Source organism: Rhineura floridana, chromosome 10, assembly GCF_030035675.1.
Source record: "Rhineura floridana isolate rRhiFlo1 chromosome 10, rRhiFlo1.hap2, whole genome shotgun sequence".
In the NCBI taxonomy this organism is placed as follows: Eukaryota; Metazoa; Chordata; class Lepidosauria; order Squamata; family Rhineuridae; genus Rhineura; species Rhineura floridana.
Genome location: NC_084489.1, coordinates 21772934 through 21785980, shown reverse-complemented (window position 1 = coordinate 21785980; position 13047 = coordinate 21772934). Strand labels below are relative to the sequence as shown.

General features: G+C 42.3%; 1 protein-coding gene across 3 annotated transcripts in view; it reads right to left on the bottom strand.

Moving 5' to 3' along the window:
- Nucleotides 1–2603: 2603 nt before the first annotated feature.
- Nucleotides 2604–13047, bottom strand: part of TOPBP1 (DNA topoisomerase II binding protein 1) — a 66166-nt gene continuing 55722 nt past the window's right edge. For all 3 annotated transcript variants that reach the window (XM_061587051.1, XM_061587052.1, XM_061587053.1), the window contains 3 exons: nt 4563–4652; nt 3589–3750; nt 2604–2833 (listed from right to left, as the gene is read on the bottom strand). In XM_061587051.1, coding sequence (XP_061443035.1) covers nt 2792–2833; nt 3589–3750; nt 4563–4652 — 294 coding nt within the window. In that variant the 3' untranslated portion in view covers nt 2604–2791. The remainder of the gene's footprint in view (nt 2834–3588; nt 3751–4562; nt 4653–13047) is intronic.

Here is a 13047-nt window from a genome sequence, read left to right as displayed (position 1 = left end):
GACAGCTGCAGCCCCAGCGAAGTAGAAGGTTGCGCTTGTAGATGTGGCTCAGCAGGCTGTGACGATGAATAAGGCCTAGGAGGTAATATGGGAGGAGGGTGGTTGGCTGGTAGTTGGTGAGGAAACCCAGCAAAGTCCTTCTCCTCGGAGGAAACAGTAGGAGAGTTAAATATATTCGTTAATTGTTCCTGGGCCGCTCCATCGGAAGCCGGAACAGAGACATAGCATGGGCGCTTGGATGTGCTGTGGCTGGAAAGATGTTTAATTTTGGCAACAGCTTTAGAGTGCTTATGCTTGGCCGCCTTATATTGTTTTGGCTTGGCTGTCTGAGTCGTCGCTGGCTGTTCCGCCATCTTATATGTTCTAGGGGTTTCAGTACACGGCCACGGATGGGGCAGAATGCACAGACCCAAGCAGGCTCAGTACACGGCCACGGATGGGGCAGAATGCACTGGCTCAGATGGCGAAGTACACGGCCACGGATGGGGCAGAATTTACAGATTCAGCAGCGTTGGTCCACGGCCACGGATGGGGCAGAATTTACAGTTCAAACAGCTTTTTTATAGTATCAACAGCCTTGGTACACGGCCACGGATGGGGCAGAATGTACAGTTCAAACAGCTTTTGCACAGTATCAACAGTCCTAGTACACGGCCACGAATGGGACAGAATGTACAGGTCAAACAGCTTGGTGCACAGCCAGAGCCCTGATGAAACAGTCACAGATGAGATTGTACTGGTTAGATAGTTGCAGTAATCAAATAGTTGCCAGAGCCAGCAGCAGTAGCAGATTTAATAAAGGAACCTGTGAAGAACTATAGGATCCTATCTGCAACACACACACAAAGGGTAGATCACACTGTGGGAGCTGAATGAAAGCCTGGGCTCTGCTATCCACAGCCCTTGTAATAGAGACCCCCCTTTGCAGTACTGAATAGGCTTAACGGAAAGAGCGGGGAAAAAGAGGGACAAACAAAATGGCGCCCGTGAAAAGAGTGGGAAAAATTGGCCAATCAGAAATGTTTGTGGAGATGAAGAAGCAATGGCGGTCCCCAGGGAGCACCAGCGAGCCGAACAAATGGCCTCCAAAGATAAAAAGGACGCTCTGGAGCCGCGGGGCTGAGGAGCGCAATCACGGCTATAAAAGCCAGGAAAGAAAGTCTGCCACGGAGGCAAGACGGCCAGCAAAATCCCCTAGTAATTGGGCAGAGCCAGGGACACTGGGAGCAAGCTGCAGCTGCAGCCTTCTAGTGACCGTCGCGGCGAGATTTAAACTGCCGCAGAACAAACCAGGGGAGGCGGGGCAGTCCAACCAGAAAGGGACACTGAGAGTATGAAGAGCCGCAGGCTCTGGGGAAAAACCGCCGCGAAAATAGGCGGCGAGGTGAAAAAGGAGAGGGGACGGAGAGAGAGCTGCAGCCGCAAGCTCCTGGTTAAATCTGCGTCCACCGGCAAAGGGAAGGAGAGCCACAGCCGCAGACTCCCAGAATCGCCGTTCGGCTAGGCAAGGAGCGTAGCCGCAAGCTCCTGGGGTGAGCTTGCGAACGCTGACTGAGAAGGGGAGAGCCGCAGCCGCCGTCTCCCAAAATTGCTGTTCGACTAGGCGGAGAGCTGCAGCTGCAAGCTCCCCCAACAAGGCTGCGTCCGCCGCCTTGGGAAGGGAGAACGGCTGCCGTGGTCTCCCAGAAAAAGTTCAGGGACTGAGGGGAAGAATAGAGAAAAAAGACAAACAAATACAGTCAGTCCCACAGACTCCAAGGTAAAAAACAGGGGGAAGGGAATAACGTGGGTAAACACACACAAAACCTCCACAACCTGTCACACAATAGACAAAGAACTTATCTAGACGCTCGCTTTATCTAACTTGCACGGACGAAGGCAAGAATGAACTGGAGAGTGGGAGGGGCCTGACGCCCCTAGTCTTGACTTCAAAAACATTCTTGCCTTCGGACAATAGGTGGAGCTATAACCCGCTTGATGGCATTCCTCCTATGGAAAAGCCATGATTCACTAGAAAAGACAATAATGCTGGGGAAAACAGAAGGGAGTAGAAAAAGAGGAAGGCCAAAGAAGAGATGGATTGATTCCATAAAGGAAGCCACAGACCTGAACTTACAAGATCTGAACAGGGTAGTTCATGACAGTTGCTCTTGGAGGTCACTGATTCATAGGGTCGCCATTAGTCATAATCGACTTGCACATAACAACCTAAGGGAAAGAATCAGGAGAGAGGGAGGTTGGTGAAGCCATCAGTCCTGCTTTGTCTGAACCGCTTTATCTGAACTCCCCAACCACTGTCCTGTGGGAAAAAATAAGAAGGGGAGGCAGGTGAAGATTACAGTAGCTGCCTGCTCCAGCTGGGCTGTCTGTCTTAAAAGTGCATGGCTTTCAATGTACCCACTGTTTTTTTAAAAAATAGAGGTTGAGACCTGCTTTGAGGACTACAGACAAACTGAGATGTAAATCTACTAAGAAAATAAAAGAAACACTAAAAATATTCACAAGACCCCTTTGAGACCGTAGCAAAATTTAGGGGAGTCTACTTTTACAGCAACCAAAGAATAAGGTAATTTTTAAAGAAGCAATGTACATCAAACACAAAATACTACAAAAACATTTAATGTCCTTTTTATGTTGAAAGAAAGTATAAATAGAAATTGAAAGTACATTTTTTTTAAGAGAAGTAGTCACAACACATTCTGTCTTGCTTTGTTGGGTGTGTTTCTTCAGCAGATGTTTGTTTCTGAGATAATCCAGTACCATGTACGTTGCCAGAAGTGGCTGCTTATCTTTAGAACAGCAAACGATAACTTTCCATTTGAGGTCGTTGTTCCTTCAAAAATATGTTTTTCATTTTAAAAAAAGATCCAAGAGACTCCCAACATTTCTATTCCTCAGATCCTTCTGGAAGAGTGCCCACTCACTCACTCACTTTCACACACGAACAAGCGCACATGCGCACACACACACACAGTAAGAACTCAAGCTTCTGGCTTTTTTAAGTGTTTCAACATCATTCATATCCTCAAGTTCATTCTCTTTTGATATTTACTACCCCAGTAAATTCCTAGAAGCAGTATGCTTCTGCTAGCATAGTGACCTGTCTACAGACATAAATACTGCCACAGCTGTTTGCAAAAAAACCCAATGAAGAAGACGTTTTGGTATCTACCTGTCTTGAAAAGTCGTGTTTTAAACTTGAGTAAATTGGTAAAGAGCAACTTAATCACAATCTGCACCTGACAGTCCAAAGCCCTGTATAGGCTGAAGACTTTATCCTGCTCTACAGCCATGCATAAAGCTTCCCTCTGGTCATAGAATGGGAAAGGCCTTATGCCAGGGATAGGGAACCTTTGGCCCTCCAGCTGTTTCTGGACTACAGTTCCCATCACCCCCTTCTATTGTCCATGCTGGTTAGGGCTGATGGAAGTTGGAATCCATCACCATCTGGAGGGCCACCAGTTCCCCTTCACTGCCTTATGCACACAGAGTGCTACACATAGCTGCTGCACCACAGCATTGATGTTCTAGATGTGAAATGTTTTCTTAAAAGTAACAAAAGTCATAATGTGCTACTGGCATGCAAACCTGTATAAGGTAGTCAGCAATGTATTCTGGCTTCAGGCAGTTCACTCCTTGAGCTGAAGCCTCTCCTATATTAACTCTTACATCCTCTGGTTTCAATTTATTAAAATCAGCAAAAAGATGAGTGGCTTCTCTAAAGAGAGAGACAGAATGAGCAGGCAGCACCTGTAGAACCAAAACCACAAAGACATACTGATTTACTTAAATATGTAGTGCGCATGCATACTGCTAACATTCAAACTAGCCTTACCAGCACAATTTCAGAAAGTGAACCAAAAGACAGTTTGGCATGTAGCCTCCAGAACAGCCCTGGAGGTAGCATGCGAGATAAAGAACATCTTGACCATTATGTTGTCAACACACCATGCAGTGCTAATGGGTTGCTCAGTGCCTGCTCCACTAAGCTAAGCCCCCACCCCAGTATTCCTCTGACATTCCTTACCCTGGTGTTTCCCCCTTCCCTATCTCCAAGCATCTTTTCCAGTTTCCCAGAATACTGGGAGGGAGACTGGCTGGACAGGTGTCATTAGAAGTGCATAGCACTTCCACAGCACAGTGCAAATGGTAGCTGTCCTCTTTTTCACATGCCACTTACAAAACAATTTGAGAGCCTATATACATGCTGCCTTGTCATCTAACCTGAAAAGAGTTAAAGAGAATGGGGACTTTGGGGGGCATTACTTGCCACAGACAACTATGCAAGCAGCTACCACCACCACCCCCGCAGTAGATTTGGAACAGTAATGGACACTACAAATTTGATCACTGAAAATAATGGAAAAATGACTTTTGGATCTGGGTTACACTAGTGGATTAAAAGTTTCTGGTGACATAAGCAGCTCCTTGCTTTATAATAATCCATCACTGTAGTCAAATATGGAATCTTAAGATACTTTATTTTTATGCAAACAGCAGCAATCCAATACCCACCTGTGACTGCCACCAATATTAGTAAACTAGTAAAAACATATACATACCTTTGCTCCTCCTGACTCCAGAAGACGTTTGAAGCCCGCTTCCTTCACTGGGTTAACATTCAAAATAACTTTCCAACCACTAAATGCCCCCTACAAAGATAGATCTATCAATACACACACATATACATATAAAATACTGCCAAAAATTTAATCCCCCAAATTTATTACCTTTCATACACTGAAATAAGTTTTTATTTTAAAAAAAAAATTATTGGAAAAGAGCATGTACATAAATCTCAAACTTAAAAAACACTACACCAGCCCACCCCCAAAACAAAAAGTCCCTGTCTCATGTGAATATATACTATGACCCTCTCTGTCTGAGGGAACAAGAGTAAATCTGTAACAAGTATGTTAAGACATCAGGGGATCCCCATAACTTGCACAAACAAAAGATGAGTTCAAAGAGTAAATAGAACAGGATATGTAACAGGTAGTCATGATATTGTGCCTCACCAGAAAGAGAGATGAGCTAGAGGAGATCAAGGTTCTTCCAGATTAGGGTTAATAAGAGAAAAAAAGGTAACCAATCTTCGTATAATGTGTCTTTTTTTATTTCTCCCCTAGCCAATGTACAATGTTATGTTAATTTATCTGTCAAGGTAATATACCAAATTCTACTGTACAATTTCTTCAAACTTAGAGGTTGCTCACTTTTTCAATTAAAAGCTATCTCCATACGATCTGCCATAACAAGGTGCACTGTCCGTGTTTTGAAAGGAATTCCCTTATTATCACCTCTGAAAAGTGATAGCTGTGCCAACCCTGGATCTGTCTATCTCAATTATAAAATGAAGGATCTTAGAGATTGTACTAAAAACAGCATTCCAGAAGACTTTGACTACTTTACACTCCCACCAGAGATGGGAATAGGTGCCAAGATCCTTGCATCCTCTCCAACAAAGAGGGGACACAGATCCATAGATGTGACAGAGTCACACTGGAGTTAAATACCACCTGTGGACTAGCTTGAGAGACTGCGCTCTCACCTTTGCCAAAATCTATTTAAATGGTGCAGTCGCCGATATTGCTTTCCATTCTCCCTGGCAAATTACACCTTTTATGTCAGATTCCCATGATAGCTACAAGCCTCCACTCTCTTGGTATTGTTACTCAGGGAGCATATGGTATAGTGCCGTTACACCCCCTTTAAAACTTGAACAGACCAAGCATAATTTTTCTAGTAGTGTGAGAGATCTTGGAGCTCCCCATTGCCTATACCAAGAATTTGCAAGGGCTATCACCTGCATTTTTTTGGTGCCAACCCACCAGGATATTATCTAGGTGTTGTTCCAAATGTTGGGCTGTGATGGGCTTGCCACAGAAGAACAAGTCTTGAATTCAGTAAACTCCTACCAATTACCATTTGTTAAAATATTTAAATCTAAATGGGTCTCCAAATTGCAGGTGGTCCAAAAACAGGATTAATGGCGATGGATTAGGTACAAGCCAACACATCCAGTAAGCCCATGTTTTAAGAGGTATATGTAAGAAATAATTCGTTTTAAGTTCCTTGAGATGTTTCTTAAAGGATGGCAGCAAAGGTAAAGTTCTAATTAAGGGAGATTGGTGGGTGACTTGATATGCACCCAAGGGATTTCTACTTCATTTTGTATGATTTTTAAAAATTCTCTAATTTGGAAGGAATAATAGTTTGAGGTTAGGTAGCTGAACGCCTCCCACCTTTCTACACTTACACAGAGTAGCCTTATTAACTCAGATTCTTTTACTGCCACTACTAAATGAGATTAACATATTATGTGCCACCTCTTAAAATCCTGGAAGAAAATGTTAATTGGAAGGACTTGGAACAGAAATGAGAATTTCAGGAGTAAAGTTATTTTGAGGGCTGCGTTTCTGCTCAGCCAGGATAGATTAAGTTTTTTCCATCAAGGTCACTGTGTATTTCTGATAGCATAACCAAGTGTCTATGCAGCTGCTTGATCTCTTTTGTAACGTATACCACCAGATATTTAAAACTGCTGTAGTCTCTTTTGGTTTGTCAAAGAAATGTTGAGACATAGAAGGTCTGATTTCTCAAAGTTAAAGTTCCAGGCCAAGTACTTCCCAGAAGTCACGGTGTCTATTACAAAGGGCTGGGATGGCAAGACCTGGTTTGTCCAGCATTAATAAAACATCCACACAGAGATTAATACAGTGTGCTCTGTCATTTATAATAAGCCCAAAAATATTTGAATCCTTATGAACTGATGAAGCTAGCATCTCTATAGCCACAGCAAATATTAGTGTTGACAGGGGGCAACTTTGTCTGGTGCCGCTCAAAATTAGAAAATCCCTGGAGTCCCTGGCATTAATCCTCAACATAGCTTTGGATTCAGAGAAAAGCTGCTGCAAGGCAGTGTTGAACTGAGGGCCAGATTGAAGTTTATCAAATAGCTGTACAATGAACTCCCATTCCAAAAGGACAAACACTTTGAATAAAACCAATTACAATAAGGCCAGCGGGAAACCCAATTGCTTACTCTGATGTACCTGGGCTGGGCTCCTACTAGGAGGAAGGGCGGGATATAAATCTAATAAATAAATGAATAAGTAATTGAGAACACATCGAATCGAGTCTGCAATTTGTCTACCTGGCATAAAGCCAGTTTGATCTTCTGCAATATATTTAGTGTTGAAATTGTTCAAACGTGTGGCTAAAATAGAGGAAAACAATTTAGCATCCTCGTTTTATATGGGGCGGTACAATCCGAATGAGCTCTGGTCCCATTCCAGCTTAGGAAACACCACTATTCAAGAGTGACACCATGTCCCCAAGATTGTACCTCCCCCTCTAGGATGTGATTAAATAACTGCTGTAATTAAGGCAATAAAGATCCCTTAAAAGATTTATAAAACTCACCCCTCAGGCCAACCATCCCTGAAGCGTTCCCATTTTTTTACTTTCTTAATCACTACATCAATTTCTTCAAGAGAAACAGGTTGAGTGACTAAAGTTGGATGTTCTGTGATAAAGGGGGTTATAGCTACCTGAGATAGTTCGCAGTGGCATTGGGATCTGGACACCCTGTGGAATACAACTCTGCATAATAACCAGCAAAAGCATGGCATATGCAGTGCCTTGCAAAAGTAATCAGACCAATGTTCTCATATTACTGAATTACAAATGGTACATTGTAATTTCGTTCTGTATATTTTATTTTGAAACACTGAAACTCAAAATCAATCGTAAACTGACATTGGTTTTATTTGGGAAATGTTAGTAAGAAACAAAAAACTGAAACATGTTGCTTGCATAAATATTTAATCCCCACACATTAATATTTGGTAGAGCCACCTTTCGCTGCAGTAACAGCTTTAAGTCTTTTGGGGTAGGTATGTACCAGCTTTGCACACAGTATCAGAGGGATTTTGGCCCATTCTTCTTGGCAAATTCGCTCCAGGTAGTTCAGGTTGGTTGGACATTGCTTGTGGACTGCAATTTTCAAAGAGTGCCACAGATTCTCAATGTGACTGAGATCAGGACTTTGACTGGGCAACTGTAGGACATTCACCTTTATATTCTTGAGCTACTCCAATGTTGCTTTGGCCTTGTGCTTGGAATCATTGTCCTGCTGGAAAGTGAATTTCCTCCCAAGCCTCAGATTTTTAGTGGACTGAAGCAGGTTCTCTTGCAGTATTTCCCTGTATTTTGCTCCATCCATTCTTCCTTTGATTTTAACAAGATGCCCAGTCCCTGCTGATGAGAAGCATCCCCACAGCATGATGCTGCCACCACCTTACTTGACTGTAGGGATGGTGTCTTTTGAGGCATGGGCAGTGTTAGGCTTGCATCACACATAGCACTTTGAGTTTTGGCCAAAAAGCTCTACCTTGGTCTCATCTGACAACAAAACCTTTTCCCACATCGCAGCTGGGGCACTCTCATGTTTCTGGCAAACTCCAGATGTGCTTTCAGATGGTACTTTTTGAGTAATGGCTTCTTTCTTGCCACCCTCCCATACAGGCCAGTGGTATGCAGAGTTCTTGATATGTTTGGCTGGTGCATCATTACTCCACTCCCAGCCACTGAACTCTGTAGCTCCTTCAAAGTGATTGTTGGCCTCTCTGTGGCTTCTCTCACAAGTCTCCTCCTTGTTCGAGTGCTGAATTTTGAGAGATGGCCTTTTCTTGGCAGTGCCTGGGTGGTGTGACGCAGCTTCCACTTCCTGATTATTGAACTATCTGTGCTCACTGGGATATCCAAACACTTGTTTACTAGTTTGTACCCTGTTCCTAATCTATGCATTTGTATTACATTATCTCTCACTTCTGTAGAATGCTCTTAGGTCTTCATTTTCCTTCAGATCCACAGCCTGATCAAGGATCCTTCAACAATGGGGGTTTTATCCTGACAATGTGACAGCAACTTTAATGGCTGACAGGTGGAGGCCAATGGTAAGGCAACTGTATCCTCGATAGGGCAATTTCTTTCATTGGTGTAAACTGGAAACTCCCATAGCACTGGGGTTGAATACTTATGCAAGAACATGTTTCAGTTTTTTATGTTTCTTACAAACATTTCCCAACATAAATACAATGTCACCCTATAATAATTGATTTTGAGTTTGTGTTTCAAAATAAAATATATAGAACAAAATTACAATGTACCATTTCAATGTAATTCAGTAATATGAGAGCATTGGTCAGGGATCTGATTACTTCTGCAAGGAACTGTATCATCCATTTTATAATACATCTCCCCCCAACCATTCCAAACCTGTGTTACACAATATCTAATTATCTTTCTTCTTAATGCTCTACCAAGCACTCTATAGTTCTTGTTTCTGAATTCGTGGTATATTCTGTTAAGGTAGACTAATGATTTTTGAACCTTATGGATCTCAGATGCCTGCAGTTCACTGTGTTTACCTAACAGCTTACAATACGTTTTGATATTGCCTGTACATTTATGATCTACTTCTAAAACAGCAATATTAGCCAGAAGTTTGGTTCAAGTAGTCTCCCCCTTTGTGGCTTCTGTAGGGAGCTTTCCTAAATGCAGACACCTCATAGAAGGGCTTTCATGGAGTCCTACAGGAGATCCAGAGGAATTTCCAGGAGGTCATTGAATTGAAAATACTCCCTTAATTCTTTTCTCCAGTCTTTCCCTGGTGAGTTGATTCATTAGGAGAGTGCTATTCAGGTGCCATGCATAGAAGGTAGAGCTTCAGTCAGTAAGGCAGAGTGACAAACTTACTGGTGCATGATCCGAAACAATGATATTTCCTATGTTCGCAATTAGGATTTTGTCTTTCAGATCATGTGTCACTAGCAGCAGGCCAATCCAGGAATAAGTTTTATGATGGTTAGAATAAAAGCTATAGTCTCGTTCTGTAGTGTGTAGCACCTTCCAAATATCACATAAGCCATGGGATCTTAAGAGATCTGCAAATCTGGACAGTTGGTTATGCTTTGATAGGTTTGTGCCCAATCATCACTGCAACGATCTGGAACAGTGTTAAGATCCCCTCCAATAATCACTTACCCTTTTTGAAAGAATCCAATTTTTGTAGTATTTAGGATAAAAAAGGAATTTGTCCCTCATGTGGAACATAAACAGATCCAATAGTGAGTGCTTAAGCCCCACGAGGCCATGAATCATAATGTAACACCCTCAGTTATCATGAGAAATCTCCACAGTCTGAAAGGGGCATTGGTGAGTGAGAATGATAGCCACTCCACAGGATTCTGAAGATCCTAAAGAGCAATAGTAATCTCTAATCCATTTGCCTTTCAATCTGTTGGCGTGTAAAGATTTTTGGTGCATTTCTTGAAGTAAAATTACACTGGGTGATTCCCTACGAAGAAGCAACTCTGTTTTGGATCTCTTAAGAACAGATCCCAGAGCCTTCACATTAAGGGAAATAATTTTAAGTTTATCCCCCATCTGGACTCCAAGAAGCAATAAAATTTAGGGCAGGTCGTGACATAGGTCGATAAAAATGTACTTGTAACACAGCAACTTTGTTCCAAATGTATAAACAAAAACATCCTATAACACTGAACAATGAAACCTGGTACCTATATTATCAGCTGAGGTTTGACTACGTTGAACCTCCACAGAGCCATGCATAATGGCGATCACCTCAAGGCCCTAAAAGGGGGGCTAACAGGGGGATTAACAGTAATATATCACTTAACTGAAAGCCCCCCCCCCCAACCTGAAGGAGTTATCAAGACTGACCGTTCCTATAATAGGAAAGAGTATAGAAAACAGAACAGGAGAACAATGCCTGTGATGCAAGAGAGAAGTATAAAGTGGCATCATCTACAACATTGTAGGTGCATAGTGATTAAACTGAAGCAACCGAATGACTGTGTGTCTGCTATGATGAACCTCTTGGTTGTAGAGACTGGGGTTCACCCCCAGAGGAGCTGTTCAGATGTGCAGATTGACAATCATCTCTAGGGTGACCGCTACGCATGTTGGAATGGGTCCATTCAGCAGGAGCCTGTGGCAGATTATCTCAAGACGTACCTTCCCCCAGATCATTAGACAGAGCTAAGCTGATGGTTTTTAGAATATCTGCTGCTTGGGAATCTGTAGCTGCGGTTAGAAATCAGCCCTTATGATGTACCACAAGCTTGAATGGAAATCCCCATCTATAGTATACATTAGCACTCCTGCAGGCCTTAGTATAGGACTTGAGTTGCCTGTGGCAAGCAAGTGTTTTTGTGCACAAATCTGGAAAGACTTGAATGGGTTCGTTTTGATAAGTGAGGTGGTGGAGACCCCATAGGGCTCTGTCCACTTGCTCTTTTTCCTGTAGTATTTAAAGTGAACAATGATATCCTGAGGCAGGCTACCATATTTACTCAGACATCCCAGGGCTCTGTATGCATGTTCAACATCTTCCTCTGCCAAATGCAGACCGAGATCAAGTTTTGTCAGCCAGGAAACCAGAAACACGATCAAATCTCCCCCTTCCTCTCATTCAGGGATCCCTCTAAAGCGGACACTCTGATATCTGCTTCTGTCCTGCTGGTCTTCCAGTTGCAATTGTAGATCCTGAACCACATCTATTATTTTATTAACTTTAGTTTGGGTTTTATACCCAGTTCTAAGGCCTTTCACTGTCTGCACTGTGTCAGTGAGCTTCTCAGCGAGATCATTTAAGGAACTTTCTATAGGTTTCAAAGCATTAATTCTATCTTCCATGAGATCCTGATGCTATTGTTCTAAGTGCCAAAGCATTTTGGCCATGTCTATAGGGTGTGTGTGATCCTTCCTTTTCTCCTTCTCCCAACTTCGATTTCTGCACCATTACAGCCTCATGAGTTTCTTCCATTTTGTCAAATAAGTGTTCCCTATCCATAGGGATGAAAACTTACAAGATTTCTCCTTGTGCAATTGTCATTGTTGCTGCATCCCCAACAAGACACAAGCAGAGAAGAGCAACTAAAATCAAATAAAAGGGTTCTTCTGTGCATTATTTAGCCTTCAGATCGGAGCGGAAAGTGATTAAACCTCCATCTTGGCTGGTGCCAAGCCATGTCCCCAAAGTAAGTTTTATTTCTAATCATCTATTTTCATTTCACCTATTGTCAGGGCCAAACTGGTCATTATCTTTTACTTCCACATGCCTCCTCGCCAATCCCCTGACTTAAATTGCCCCTGAAGCTGCCTTTAGCTGCAGAAAACACAAAAATTGTAGCCACATATTTTCCCTATCCATGGCTAACAGCTTTGGGGAAGGGGTAATTTCAGTTGGGAAAACAAAAGGTTGGGAAGAATAACCTCCTCTCCCCAATTCTAATCTAATAGCTGCTTTTATTTATTAGTGACAGCATTCATGTATGTCAACTGTTACGTCTAGTTTCACGCTCAAAGAACTAAGAGAATACAGGGGGGATTAGCTCCATAATTGTAGCAAATTTTTGTACAATATCTGCAACTACTTACTAGTTTTTCCTCAAGGATTATTTTACCAAATTTAACTCTAGGATTAAGTATGTCATTGTCAATGTGGATTGTAGATTCATCAAGCTGTTTTATGGTGCAATCCAGAGATACATATACAAAATCTGTGCATCCACCAGAATTATTCGGTGAAGGCATTTTCAAGATTTTGCTTCTATTGTTTTTGGTTACCCTGATCACAATCTATATCTAGAGACCAACAAAGGATGTGGCTTTATTGATTCTTCTGCACACTTTGGTGGACATGCACAGAAAATGCAGGATCAAGCACTCGTCGTCCAACAAGAACAAACTACAAGCTGTGCCCCTGTTCACACATCATGAACTGAACTACACCAAACCATGGATTGGAAGCTCTGCAATGAACTGCAGGCTTGTGCAGTCTCCCCTTCCTCATGAGTTCTTGTCCTCAATTTTTTGGATTTTCTGACTAGTTTGCCAGGATGTCTGAATTCACAAACTGATTAGCACTACCTAAAAATCTTGGTTTTCAAAGCCAACTACAAACCAGTGTTTTAAATCATAATTCAGAGGCAAGGTGCTAACATTTGTGGAAGTAAA